Below are 15,690 nucleotides of genomic sequence, written 5' to 3'. Positions count from 1 at the left end.
ACCATTTTTAGGTGTAGAGTTCAGTGGCATTAAGTTTATTCACATAGTTGTGCAAACATCACAACCAGCCATCTCCAGAACTTTTTCATCTTCTCCCAACTAAAGCTCCATACCCATTAAAAACTTAACTCCCCTTTTTCTCCTCTCCCCAGCCCCTGACAACACCATTCTACTTTCTGTCTCTATGAACTTTATCGATCACTCTAGGAACTTGATTTAAGAGGAATGATATAACATTTGTCTTTTTGCAATTGGCTTATTTCACTTGGCATAATGCCTTCAAGGCTTATCCATGTTGTAGCATGCTCCAAAATTCCCCTATTTTTAAAGTCTGAATAATTTTCTATTTTATGTGTATATCACATTTTGTTTACCCATTCATCTTTGATGGACATTTGGATTGTTTCCACCTTTTGTATATTGTCAATAATGCTGCTATAAACATGGTGTGCAAATATCTCTTTGAGCCCCCACTTTCACTTCATTTGGGTATATATCCAGAAGTAAAATTGCTAGATTGTATGGTAATTCCATGCTTAATATTTTGAGGAATTGCCATACTATTTTTCACAGCAGCTGTACCATTTTACATTCCCACCAGCAATGCACAAAGACTCCAGGTTCTCCATATCCTTACCAACACTTGTTATTTTCTTTTTTTTGTTTAATTATACCCATCCTTTTTTTTTTTTTTTTTTTTTGCTGTACGCGGGCCTCTCACTGCTGTGGCCTCTCCCGTTGTGGAGCACAGGCTCCGGACACACAGGCTCCGCGGCCATGGCTCGCGGGCCCAGCCGCTCCGCGGCATGTGGGATCTTCCGGGATAGGGGCACGAACCCGTGTCCCCTGCATCGGCAGGCGGACTCCCAACCACTGCGCCACCAGGGAAGCCCTTGGTATTTGTTTTCTAATTGTTGCATCTGATCTTTAGTTTCTCCTTCTTCCTTTCCTGCCTTCTTTTGGGTGAATAGAATATTTTTAGCTATGCTTCTTCGTGTTATTTCAAATAAAAGTACTACTTATCCATACAGTTTCATTATGCAAATAATATCTTAGTCAAACTTGTATTCAAATTAGGGTATGCCAAAGACCTAAATAGACATTTCTCCAAAGAAGATATACAGATTGCCAACAAACACATGAAAGGATGCTCAACATCACTAATCATTAGAGAAATGCAAATCAAAACTACAGTGAGGTATCACCTCACACCGGTCAGAATGGCCATCATCAAAAAATCTAGAAACAATAAATGCTGGTGAGGGTGTGGAGAAAAGGGAACCCTCTTGCGCTGTTGGTGGGAATGTAAACTGATACAGCCACTATGGAGGTTCCTTAAAAAACTAAAAATAGAATTACCATATGACCCAGCAATCCCACTACTGGGCATATACCCTGAGAAAACCAGGAATTCAAAAAGAGTCATGTACCAAAATGTTCATTGCAGCTCTATTTACAATAGCCAGGACATGGAAGCAACCTAAGTGTCCATCAACAGATGAATAGATAAAGAAGATGTGGCACATATATACAATGGAATATTACTCAGCCATAAAAAGAAACGAAACTGAATTATTTGTAGTGAGGTGGATGGACCTAGAGTCTGTCAAACAGAGTGAAGTAAGTCAGAAAGAGAAAAACAAATACCGTATGCTAACACAAATATATGGAATCTTAAAAAAAAAAAAAAAAGGTTCTGAAGAACCTAGCAGCAGGACTGGAATAAAGACGCAGATGCAGAGAATGGACTTGAGGACATGGGGAGGGGGAAGGGTAAGCTGGGATGAAGTGAGAGAGTGGCATGGACATATATACACTACCAAATGTAAAATAGATAGCTAGTGGGAAGCAGCCGCATAGCACAGGGAGATCAACTCAGTGCTTTGTGACCACCTAGAGGGGTGGGATAGGGAGGGTGGGAGAGAGACGCAAGAGGGAGGAGATATGGGGATATATGTATATGTATAGCTGATTCACTTGGTTATAAAGCAGAAACCAGCACACCATTGTAAAGCAATTATACTCCAATAAAGATGTTTTAAATAAACTTTGCACTCCAGAAAAAAAACCAACAAAAACAAATTAGCGTATGCCAAAAGAGAGTTAGTTAATAGAGGGTACATAAAGAGAGTGGGACTCTCTGGTGGCAGAAACCAATTTTCTCTACCAGAATTCTTTTGGGAGCTGACCCTGCCCTTCTCTTTTTTTCTCATCACAAAATGGAACCATGACCTAGTAAACATTAAGCTAACATGATAGTAATAACATAAAGCACATATTTATTAATCATTGCAGTGACTATAACTGGATAGCTGCCTGTACAGTGTCAACTCTTCGGTCACTTCCTTCTTCCACACTGCAGGGATCTAAGGAGCCACCTTGGGAAATATGAAGTAACTTCCTTCCAATTAAATTTATGTCAGACAAGTACCATTTTTGTGTAGTCAGTCAAACAATTAATTCACAAGCAGCTTGGTGCTGCCCTTAGAAGTTTGCGATTTAGTTGAGAAAGCGTTTATGTTAAGTAGTTTTATTATGTATCTCTATTATATTTATTATACAGTTTACTATATATTTATATAATAAAAAAGATAAAGAGCATTGCAAGGCTGTTGTAGATAAAAACATAAATGAAATAAAGATGTTTGTGTGGTTAATTAGAAAAAGCTGCCTAAGCTGGACAAATTGCCACATGTTTAGACCCTGGCTATACCATGTTTTTCTATGGGCTAGCAGTCTGCAAGGCACACACTTCTCTGACGTTTTCCTTAATTGCCTAATATCCAATCTGGTTATGCCTTTTTGTCTCCAGCTGTCTATAGATGTTCTTGGTCGTTTATAGTGAGAGAAACATCCTTTTTTCCCTTCTCTTCCTCTTCTATATATAGATAGATATAGATAAGTATCACGTGATTATCTGAAGGATTGAAATTTCATTTTGATTTGGCTTTCCTGGGTGGAAAACATTTACATCATTTCATACTTTTGAGCATGAATTGCCTCTTTTTCTAGGTGTAATCCATTTCTACTCTTCAGCATACGGAAGATTTTATGAATAATGTTCAGTGCAGAAAGAGAGCTCTAAAAATAATTGTGCCGGTAGGGTTTTGTTAGTCTTATGTGGAACAGTGACAGGAGAAAAGAACAAAGGCACGTCAGAGGAAAGGTAGTGGTAGGCAGAGCATTTGATTTCATTTGCCTCCACCAAAGAGCTTGCATTTAGTGGAGAAGGAAAAACAAATAAGAAACGGGAGATCTGCACTAGCTATTGAGTGTTTCATTTCTCATCACTGTTAGTCACATTTGAATGGAATCATTGCAGTCTTTTTGGTGTGTATAACTAAACCTTTTTTTCCTGAAAGGAAAATCTTGAATTTTATGTTTAAAAGCACAATGAGATGTTTTTGACATTCTGCAGTTTGTTTTGGAATTCATAGTCTTAAAACCCATTGGCTTTCAGTAAGATGGTAAAGGGTGTACAATACATGTCATTTTTATGCCTGATAGCACCTGCGATAGTCTCTGATGCATATTATATATACACACCTTTTAGCATCTGTTTCTACCTGACAGCTTACAGCGTTAGGCTGAATGTTGCGATTAACAACTGAGTGGGGGTGAAATGCCAAGCGGTATTACAATGGATTCTTATTGGAAAAAATAAGCTCTTTAGAGCTTATTTTTGATACTTTTCCATGAAGATTTTAAGCCGACATATATGCCAGTACATAATTAAAATAACATACTCTTTGAATGTTTAAGTTATTCTCCAGAAATGGAGATAGATTTGGCTAATCAAATGATGATTCTCCTCTTGAGCTGGGATTTAAGCATGCGTTTTGTACAGGGAAATGTGTTTTGCAAATGCATTACTGATTATTCTTTAAAATGTATGTATACAGGGTTGTTAGAATTAAGAATTGTTGGGATCATATCTTAATATAGTATTTACTTATTTATTTTACCAATATTCATATTATTCAGCCCAGCCCAGGGAATGAGATTTTAAAAATTTGTTTTCTTATTCTGCTCCTATACTTGGGTTTTTGGTCTAGTGGTCATCAAATATTCCCTAGAAATACATTTGTGTAGAATTCCCAAAACAAAATAATAAAATCACTTAAAAAACATTTTAGTATACAAAATCCAGATTCTGGGCTTACATGCTTTGGCCATGTGCTAAAAATTATATAAGCAAATACCAAACAAAGCCAGGTTGGTCAAGGCTGTGACTTATAAAGGATGCCAGGCAATGTTGTACACTCCAAATATTATTTTCCCTTCTCTTGACCTGAAAAATACTTCAGGAAAGAAGCTACCATGCCCATCTTTCATTTCAAATTTTTTAGTTTTCATGTCCTTTCTCAGCTTGTAAACCTTTTAGGCCAGTTTTTGGCTCTTAGATAAATAATATATTGTTTAATCCATATTGACTAATTAACTGTTTGTAACTTTCCAGGTACTGATTAGGATGAATGTGATTTGGAGAAATTATTTTTCTTGTCTAAGGATAAGAAAAGTGCCTCACAGATACCAAAGTAGTTATCACCCAGTGGCCCCTCTGGGATCAAGGATTTTAACTGATCCAGCCAAAGTTTTTGAACACAACATGTGGTAAGTTATCTTTTTAGGTGTGATATAATGTATGTACATTAAGCATCACCAGTGTTATTATTTTCATTTAGTGCCAGAAAAGGATTTTTTAAATTGAGCACTTATGTTGTTGAAGTTAAAAGCAAGGGTAACTGATCCCAACTTAGATGTTGCCAATTCTGAATTTCTTTGCAAAGAGAATTAGAAAAGTGAAGTTTCCCAAGTGCTTTCCTCAGCTTTGGGTTCTTGCAGGCCCTCCCTGCTCACCTCTGATCCTGATTTGGCAGCATATCACTGAGGGGGCTTCTTTTCTAGGTAGAGCCCTCCACTTGCCTCTTTTACAAGTACTTATCAATCAGCAAATGTGTACTCAGTACCTGCTGCTTACTGAGCACCAGGGAGAACACATTGGTTTGACCTTAATTCATGCTTTTAGGAAATCCACCCTCTATTTGTGAAGATAGATGGGTATTTATAGGAAAAACTGATAATTAGGAATACAAGGCAGCAAATTGTAAGGGCCCAGAGTGTTCTTATAAGGCATAGGTCTGTATAAGAACAACCCAACAATGCAGAATCTCTTCTATTTTGGCATAGTCAGGAAGATTTTTTTTTCAGCTTTATTGAGTTATAATTGGCATATAAAGGCAGGTTTAAGTGGGGAAACTGAGATATTTATTCTTTCTCTAGTACCCAGTATGGTGCCTGACACATAAATATTTGTGGAATAATAGATAGGTAAAGCTGGAGTAAGGGCATTCTAGGTGGGTAGATAGTCATATCCACCTAGATGAGAAAGTATAAGGCATATTCAGGAGAACAGGATAGTTTGCCTAAAATAAAGGCTCTTCTAGGAGATTGGTAAATGATAAGGTTGGAATGGTAATAGGCCAGGTGTGGGGTAGGAGCAAGATTGTGTGTGGTCTTAAATTCACACCTAAAGTGAAAGGTATTACAGAGCCACTAAAGAGAAATGGCATTCATTATACATGGTATATTAAGTATAAGTATTTGGATAACAGTATAAGGATGGATCAGCAGGTAGAACTAGAAGCAGAAGAGGGCAAATAAGAGAGATTGTAAGGGAAGAAAAAAATAGAACTTGGTGCTTCTGTAGAATAAAGGAAAAGGAAACATTTGACTCTGAAGGTTTGATCTTAGATGACTAATAGAAATAGAAAAATTGGGGCTTCCCTGGTGGCGCAGTGGTTGAGAATCTGCCTGCTAATGCAGGGGACACGGGTTCGAGCCCTGGTCTGGGAAGATCCCACATGCCGCGGAGCAACTAGGCCCGTGAGCCATAACTACTGAGCCTGCGCGTCTGGAGCCTGTGCTCCGCACTAAGAGAGGCCACGATAGTGAGAGGCCCGCGCACCGCGATGAAGAGTGGCCCCCGCTTGCCGCAACTAGAGAAAGCCCTCGCACAGAAACGAAGACCCAACACAGCCATAAATAAATAAATAAATTTCTTTTAAAGGTGCAAAAAAAATAAATAAATAGAAAAATCAAGAGGTAAATTGATTTTTTTAAAAATATAATAGAAGAAAAACGGGTGGTTTATCTTCTTTTTTTAAATTGAAGTGTAGTTGATGTACAATATTATATAAGTTACAGGTATAAAATATAGTGATTCACAATTTTTAAAGGTTATACTCCATTTATAGTTATAAAATATTGGCTATATTCTCATCCTTGTAGCTTATTTTATACATAATAGTTTGTACCTCTTAATTCCCTACCCCTATATTGCCCCTCCCTCTTCTCTCTTACCCCGGTAACCACTGGTTTGTTCTCTATGTCAAACAGGTGGTTTCTTATAAAGTTAAATATACACTTACCATATGACACAGCAATTCCACCCACTCCTAGGTATTTACCAGAATAAATGAAAACATACGTCCACATAAAGACTTGTATATGAGTGCTCATAACAGATATAGGAATTTGACAAAATAAGAGGTAAATTGATTTTTTATTTTGGAATAAAGATGGTGCATTTAATTTTAGATATTTTGAATAGGTTTTGAGAGAGGGACATCCTGAGAAAAATGTCCAGAACATAGACTCCACTGCTAGGAAGAGAGAGCAGTCAGGGCTGAAGATGTGAGGTTGGGTATAATATCTGCAGATAAGATTGTTATCTGACTAGCCTTGGGAGCAGGACCTCTAGGGCTGGGAAAGTAATTCATAGACTTTCTGCGTTTATATTGCAACAGAATATCAATTTTAAAAGGAAATAGATTGACTTTTTATTAATTAGTCCTGCACTATACAATATGGTGGCCACTACCCACATATGGTTTTTGAGCACTTGAAACCTGGTTAGTCTGAATTGAGATGTGCTGTAACATTTTGAAGACTTAATACAAGTAAAAGGTAAAGTCTATCATTAATAATTTTTGTACTTAATTATTCAATAAATGTTAAAATGATATTATTTTGGATATGTTGAATTACAGTATATTATTAAAATTAATTTCCTTTCTTTTCACTTTTTTTTATCATGGCTATGAGAAAATTTTAAATTACATGTGTGGCCGACATAATACTTTCTTGGACAGTTGCTAAGTTAAACCATTTTGACTATCATCACCAATTTGGACAGTTATAACAGGCTGTGAGATAATTGTCAAACAGTTAAACCTCCAGAGGAACTTCTGGTCCTAGGCAAGCTCCTCATTTGCCAGTTGTTTTGTTTTGTTTTTGATTTTTGTCAGTAGACTCTAGTGATTTAGTTGTCTACATCTCTTTTTCCATTTGCTATCACTAGCTTTTTTGCCCAGGGTTCCTGCCTGCCCATTTAAGTTCTGTTTTGTCATAGGCTGTCAGGGAAGCAAGGGTCATCTGCTTCAGTGCCTCTCAAATACTGTGGTCTAGCTTAGGGCTGCTGCACAAGAATCCCTTGAGGTATGGCCCAGGAATTTGTAATTTGAAAAAGTTCTTTTAGTAATTCTGTTGAGCTACCAGGTTTAGGAATCCTTGATGCAGTCCAGTGGTTTCAAACTTTAGCAGAATTTTTTTCCCAAGTGAACGCTTAACATAGAATCCCAATATTTAAAAGGTAAAGACAAACCTACTCTGAGTGAAGTGAAGTGGTCATAGAGGCTTGGGGCATCGACAGCTCCACTTCCCTTTTCCTCTCCCACCCCTCCCTCCCTCTAGCAGCCTAGAGGACCTTTAAGGTTCAGCTGACCAGAGTTTGAAAAACCTTGATCTGATCTCTACAGCCATCCTCCTCCATAGCATACCCCCAAAGAAGTTACCCTGCCTGTGCAGGATACCTCTAGTGAACTCTCTCCAAAGCAGATACATACTGTAATAATAAAAAAATAATAATTTTCTCCAAGGGAAGAGGAAAGTAGTTGCTTCACATCACCTCCCCACGTCCCCCACCCCAGGTCCCCCCATTTTTTTGCTTGAAGAGAAGATAAGTAAATTAAACTGAAAACCAGAAGACTGGTTTACTTTCTCCTTACTTCAAGTCCAAAGTTCTGTCTAAAAGTTCTCACTTCCTTCCTTATTTCCTCCTTTATATTTAAGAATAATGTCTCCTCATGCTGAATTTTGATTTTTAAGAAGTTTCTTAACAAGTACGTGTCAGTTTTCTCTCAGAGATGTTGATCAGAATTGTGTACAGTTCATTTTTCCCTTTAGCCTCTAGTCTAGTTAAATAAGAACTATTTACTCTATACATGAACCTCTTGTTAAAAATTTTTTGAGAAAAAATAAAAATACCCTTTTTCTTCAGTTTCTATATCCTGAGTAATATTTGCCCTCCAGATTCTGGATATTACTAGTATTTACGTCTGCCTATAGGCTCTTAATTCTTAATAGTTTAGTTAAGTGAATTTCACATAACATAAAATTAACCATTTTAGGTGAACAGTTGAGTGGCATTAATTACATTCACGATTTTGTGCAACCAGCATCGTTCCAAAACATTTCCATAACTCTGAAGTAAAATCCCTTATCCATTAGGCCTCTTACACTCATACTACAGTTCCCAGCCCCTGGCAACCACCAATCTGTGTTTGTCTCTAGAGAATTACCTCTTCTGCATATTTCGTGTAAATGAGATTATACAATATGTGATCTTCTGTGTCTGGCTTCTTTCCCTTAGCATAAAGTCTTGGAGATCCATCCATATTGTAGCATGTATCAGTACTTGATTCCTTTTTATGACAGAATAGTATTCCATTGTGTGTATATACCACAGTTGGTTTATCCACTCATTCACTGATGGACATTTAAGCTATTTCCACCTTTTGGCTCTTGTGAACAGAGCTGCTGTGAACATGTGTGTACATGTACTTGTTTGAGTTACCTAGGAGTGGAACTGTGGGGTCATGTGGTAATTCTACATTTAACTTTTTGCAGAACCGCCAAACTTTTCCACAGTGACTAAATCATTTTGTATTCCACTTATAGACTTTTAATTATACTTACTACATTTATCAGTTTGGGGGGCACTGACATGAAACTATATTCAGAGTGCTTATGAGACATGGCCCAGACATCTGTCTGTATTGAGCAAATTACACAGTTACTTGGAAAAATCATTCCTTATTCCATGCTGCTCCTGGTTTAAGTGTATAAGAACTTTTCAGGGGATCCCTGAAATTTATAAGGAAGCAGTAAGCACTTGTATTATCATACGACTAAATCAGCTAGGCCAGCAGCTTTCAAGCTTTTTGGCAAGACCCACAGTAAGGAGAATAGTTTACATCATGGAACAGTACCTGTATGTATAACACATGCACATATATGAAACAGGAACAGAAGTTTCCTATGCAGTTTTACCATGTAAGACATGCACTCATAGCTTCCATTTGTTCTTTTCTGCTCCATTTTTGTTTATTTCTCTTTTTAAATGTAGATGGACTAACTAAATTGATTTCATGACTCACTAAAAGTGTCATGACCTTTAATTTAAAAACACTGAGCTAAGTGATTCTCTAGATCCAAGGTAAGACCTATATCCTGGAACATGACTTTCTATTACATAACCCATTTAAATAGTTGACTGTTTCCAGTATCCCAATAGAGTTCAGGTATCAAGAATTCTTTCTTACTATATAGTCTGAATTTTCTTTATACAATAATTTGTCATGAGAGGCAATCTAGATGTTAAAAGAGGCAGTCTACATGTCTAACTTTAGGAAGTTACTTAATCTCTCTGTGCCTCATCTCTAAGATGGGATAATAATAGTAATATTAACCTCATAGAGTTGTTGTAAGGATTGAATTAGTGTATATATATATTATAATATAAATTGTATATACATGATAAATAAGCAACACATAAGAATTAGCTGTATTATTATTATTACCATTTCCTAACATGTACTTTAGTTACTTATGTATCTGTTTTATCTTCATTATTAGATTGTATGACTCTTCAGAGAAGAACTTAGCTTATATCTGTTTCATTGCTATATTCTCTATATTATAGGCACCCAATAAGTTTGTTTGAATAAGTGAATCAATGTAGAGAAATAGGAGATCCAGTTCATGTCTACTCGAAATTTACAGCTGGACTGAGAGTTAATATCGTAGCTATAAAAAATAAAATTAAATAAATAAAAAATAAAATTTAAAAATATCATAGCTAAACATGGGCTTCAGAACCCAAAAAATCTGAATTTAAGCCCTGACTCTACCCCTTTCCAGCTGTAGGAATTTGAGCAAGTTTTTTTCATGAGGTGTTATGAGTATTAAAGGAAATAAATATGTAAAACACTTAGTAGTAGTAAGCTCCCTAAAAGGCATCATTCTTGTTATTATTATAAGATGGAGAGTTGAGATATATACCAATGAATAAATAAACAGTATAGAGGACTATGCAGGGTCATACAGTGAAGACAGTGAAGACCATAGGAATAGTCTTCAGAATAGGAAGAGATTTTTGAGATGGGGATGTAAGAAAGTCAATAAGATTTCATAGAGTAGGTAGGATTTAACCTGGGCTCAGAAGGATGAGGAGGATTTAAATAGTGAAAACCATTTTGTTCTAGACATGAGCATGAGCAAAGATCTGCATTGTACATGAGGTATATTTCGTGTACAAAAGCAAGCAAATAGACCAGCCCACTTGGAAGAGAGGTTTCACATTTTGAAACTGGGTAAATGGTGTGACAAAAGAAGTATTTTAGGAGAATTAATCAGGCTCTGTTGTTCAGGACACCTAGAGTTAACCATTATAGAACATGAAATGATATCTTTTTTCCTCAGCTTTTTTTTTTTTTTTTTTTTTTTTTTTGCGCTACGCGGGCCTCTCACTGTTGTGGCCTCTCCCATTGCGGAGCACAGGTTCCGGATGCGCAGGCCCAGCGGCCATGGCTCACGGGCCCAGCCGCTCCGCAGCATGTGGGATCTTCCTGGACCGGGGCACGAACCCGTGTCCCCTGCATCGGCAGGCGGACTCTCAACCACTGCGCCACCAGGGAAGCCCTCCTTAGCATTTTTGTTATATTGACATGTACCCATCACTGGGCTAGGTTCAGAGCAGTACTCAAGAGAGGAACAGCAGATGATCACTGCTCTAAAGGAGCTCTAGTCTGTTTCACTAATAAGCTTGAGTCCTCCAGGTAAAGAAGATGGAATGAATCTGAAAAACAAAGTATTCCTCCTCCAACAAAATGAATAAGAAGTAGTAAAAGCAAGCAAAAACTATGCCAACAGCAACTACATGAGTTCATACTGATCATACATAGACAATTAGTGACCAAGGAAAGAAACTATAGATTCATGTGTGGCTCAGAGTGGCTCCTAACCCTATCTTTATCCCTCAGAAGCAGTACTAGGGAAAGGTCAGCTGACAAATCATTACTAATACTCATTAGGCAGCCCTGGCAAATGTTGAGAAAGAGCCCTTGAAAATAAATGTTCTTACCTATCACAGAAGAATTTGAGGTCTTAGTAGAGCAGGGAAAATCATGGGACTCACCATTTTCCAGAGTTCCATGCTGAATTGAAACTATCCAAAGCCCAAAGGAAACCCCCATAGGAATAGGACACATCCTAACTAGATAAGTGAAACCTAGCATAGATAGGACTTAATAAATCTCCAAAAAAAAAAAAAAAAAGGGCTTCCCTGGTGGCACAGTGGTTGAGAGTCCGCCTGCCGATGCAGGGCACACGGGTTCGTGCCCCGGTCTGGGAAGATCCCACATGCTGCGGAGTGGCTAGGCCCGTGAGCCATGGCCGCTGAGCCTGCGTGTCCGGAGCCTGTGCTCCGCAAAGGGAGAGGCCACAACAGTGAGAGGCCCGCATACCACACACAAAAAATAAATAAATATAAATAAATAAATAAATAAATAAATATGTGTTTAAAAAAAAAACAAGGCAGACCCAGACCCTCATAAAATAAAGGCTGCCAACTACCCAGTGGAGTTCCCCCTTCTCCCCCACCTCTGACACCCTCAGATTACAGAAAGGTGCAGAGGATACATAATACCCAGCCTTCAAACTAAGCTTGCAGAGGAAGATAAACCTGAGTAAGGTTTAGTGTCAAGAGAATTTATCTGCCAACAAACCAGAGAGGAAAGAAGGAAGGAGGGGAGAAAGAACATAGCATGCACAATGGATTAGTTTGCATTTTCCAATATTTTATGTAAAGGAAATCACAATATATACTCTTTTTTTTTTTTTTTTTTAACATTACGCGGGCCTCTCACCACTGCGGCCTCTCCCGTTGCGGAGCACAGGCTCCGGATGCCCAGGCCCAGCGGCCATGGCCCATGGGCCCAGCCGCTCCGCGGCATGTGGAATCTTCTGGACCGGGGCACGAACCCATGTCCCCTGCATCAGCAGGTGGACTCCCAACCACTGCGCCACCAGGGAAGCCCTATACTCTCTTTTTTTCTGGCCTCTTTTACTAAGGATCATTATTTTTAGGTTTATGCATGTTGTTGCATATATCAATAGTTTGTTTATTTTTCTGACTGATAAAAGACAGAATAAAATCAGAATATATAAAAAGCTCTCAAAATTCGTTAAACAAACAACCCAATAGAAATGGGCAAAATATTGAACAGACACTTCACCGAAGAAGATACACAGATAACAAGCATATGAAAAGATGCTCAAACATCAGTAGTCATGAGGGACGTGCAAATTAAAGTCACAATGAAATACTACCAAACATTTATTAGAATAGCTAAAGTTCAAAATATTGTACCAATACTGTTGGTGAAGATGTAGGGGAACTGGAATTTTCATACACTGCTGGTGGGAATGTAAAATGGTGTAACCACTTTGGAAAACAGCTTGGCAGTTTCCTAAAAAATTAAACATACAACCTCTATATGGTTCAGCCATTCCATTCCTAGATATTTATCCAAGAGAAAAGAAAGCATACAAAGACTTTTGCATGATTGTTCATAGCAGCTTTATGTGTAATAGCCAAACTTGGCAACAAGCCAAATGTCCATCAAGTAAATGGATAAACCAATTGTGGTATATCTATATAATGAACACTACTAATAAAAAAGGAATGAAACTATTGATACACACAACAACATGAATGAATTTCAAAATAATTATGCTGAGTAAAAGAAGCTAGAAATAAAGAGTATGTACTTTACTTTTACTGTACTAGAAAATGCAAACTAGTCTAGAGGCCAACAACAGATCAGTGGTTGTTAGTGAAGCAGGAGGCGGGGTGGCGAGAAGGGGAGGGGTGGAAGGGAGGGATTACAAAGGTGCACCAGAAAACTTGAGAGTAATGGATATATTCATTAACTTGGTTGTGGTGACGTTTCCATGCATATTACATTTGTCAAAATGTATCAAATCATATGCTTTAACTATGTGCTGTATGTCAGTTATACCTCAATAAAGCCATTAAAAAATATGGTTACATCCATACATTGGAAAACAATGTAGCAGTTAATAAAAATAAGAGAGATCCATGTGTATTGATATCAAGGGATGGCTATGGTATGTCATTAAACAAAAAGAGCAAGTTGCAGAAAAGTATCTCTAGTATGGCCTCATTTTTATTAAGGAATTTCTATACGTGTGCTACAGTATATACATATCTTTGTTTTTATATACACAGAAATGTCTGGAAAGGTCCACATCATACTGATAACACTTTATCTCAGGGATGGACATGGGGATAAGAAGTAGGGTAGAGATGAAACTTCGTATTTTATAAACATTAGTATTATGCCCATCATAATACTAATCTTCCTCATCTTCCTAACAGTTTTGAGTTCTACCAAATCTTCTTCATTTTCATGTCCCCAGTTCACAGCCCAGTGCCTAATAGATACAGGTTGTCAATAAATGTCTAATGAGAGAAGTAAATATTGTTTTTTTTCCAACAGCTGTGACCTCTATCCCTTGTATGCAGAAGTGGGAAGGCATTGGTTCTTTCTGTGTGTCTTTTGTATGTCATTCATTCCTAAGTAAGAAAATGATTTACTAATAAAAATAATCAACTGAAATATTTATTACGGCCAAAAAAGATAAGTGGAAAGCCAGGACTCAGAAATATAAATTAGTGTCAATAGTAGAAAAGATTTAATTGAAGTTAGTTCAATTATTCTCTGATTTACCTATAACAGCTATATTTTATCCATCTGAGACATTTTTTTTACCGATTAACAGCTCTGTGAAGTCATGGCATTTCTTAAAATTGATGGCATCTTACAATTGTAATTGGAAGTGATTTTTTCTTTCTTACTTGTACAGAAAATAATGGTATCTTAGATTTGATAAAATAGGATAATTATAATTTCAAAGTACATAGTCTTAGTTGTACACTGTTTTGAGAACTATTACATTTATTTTACTAATACAAAAACTAAGAGACATAGAAAATATAAATTACTTTCCACTGCCATACATCAAGGTTAACATTTGAATATTTGTTATATTGTTAGAAAAGCATGAAAACCTTTTGTTATATGGATAAATAGGCAACAGACATAAAAGATTGACCCAGAAGGAAGTACATGTGAACATATGGGAAAATATACAACAGTAAAAGAAATACAGATCAAAACAATTTGGTACCTTTTTAGAGCTACTAAAATAACACCAAAAAAGTAAGAAAAAGAGAGAGAGAAATTTAAGATAACACCCTATCCTGGTAGCAGTGTAAGTTAATACAATCTGGTTATATTTCTGTTTATTTTTTGTCTCATCTGTTCTTTTATTTTTCTCTACTGGCTTTTTGGCTATACATCTTTTGATTATTTTTTGTATGTTATTTTAGATCAATAGTTTCAAACATTTTGGTCTTAGGACCCCTGTACACTGTTAAATCATTGAGGACCCCAAAGACCTTTTATTTATGCAGATTATATCTATTGATATGTTCCGTATTAGAGATTGAAACTGAACATTAAAATATTAATTCATTTTAAAACAATAATAAACTCATTACAAGTTAACATAAATTACATATTTTCATGAAAATATCTATTTGCTCACAAAAAATGTAGTGCAAGGAGTGCATTGTTTTAAATGTTTGTAAGTCTCTTTAATGTCTGGTTTAATGGAAAAAGCTGGATTCTCATATGTGCTTCTTCGTTTAATCTTTTGTGTAATGTTGTTTAGGTTGAATTATATGAAGGAAATTTGGCCTCACACAGATATATACTTGTAAAAGAGAGGAGTTTTATAATAGCGTCTTAAGATAATTTTAGATATTTTTCTTTTTTTTTTTAGCTGTGCCCCACATCTTGTGGGATCTTAGTTCCCTGACCCGGGGTTGAACCCTGGCCCTCCGCAGTGAAAGCACAGGAGTCCTAACCACTGGACCACCTGGAATTCCCCATATTTTTCTTTCCTTTTTAAAAAATATGTATTTATTTGTTTGTTTATTTATTTATGGCTGTGTTGGGTCTTTGTTGCTGCACGTGGGCTTTCTCTAATTGCGGCAAGCAGGGGCTACTCTTCATTGTGGTGCACGGGGGTCTAATTGTGGTGGCTTCTCTTGTTGCAGAGCACGGGCTCTAGGTGCGCCTGCTTGCTTCACTAGTTGTGGCTCACAGGCTCTAGAGCGCAAGCTAAGTAGTTGTGGCGCATGGACTTAGTTGCCCCACGGCACGTGGGATCTTCCCGGACCAGGGCCCGAACCTGTGT

At 37.1% G+C, this 15,690-nt stretch overlaps 1 protein-coding gene across 3 annotated transcripts in view; it reads left to right on the top strand.

Annotated features, from left to right (window-relative positions):
• The window catches only part of METTL8 (methyltransferase 8, tRNA N3-cytidine), a 77,883-nt gene that overhangs the window by 30,265 nt on the left and 31,928 nt on the right, over window positions 1-15,690 (top strand). The window contains exon 2 of one of the 3 annotated variants that reach the window (XM_060106429.1): window positions 4,460-4,614. The exons of the other annotated variants lie outside the window; for them this stretch is intronic. Within the exon in view, the coding sequence (XP_059962412.1) occupies window positions 4,472-4,614 (143 nt within the window). The 5' untranslated portion in view covers window positions 4,460-4,471. The remainder of the gene's footprint in view (window positions 1-4,459; window positions 4,615-15,690) is intronic. 3 annotated transcript variants of the gene reach the window in all.

This window comes from Mesoplodon densirostris, chromosome 8, assembly GCF_025265405.1.
Source record: "Mesoplodon densirostris isolate mMesDen1 chromosome 8, mMesDen1 primary haplotype, whole genome shotgun sequence".
Classification (NCBI taxonomy): Eukaryota; Metazoa; Chordata; class Mammalia; order Artiodactyla; family Ziphiidae; genus Mesoplodon; species Mesoplodon densirostris.
This window is presented reverse-complemented; position numbering and strand designations above follow the sequence as displayed.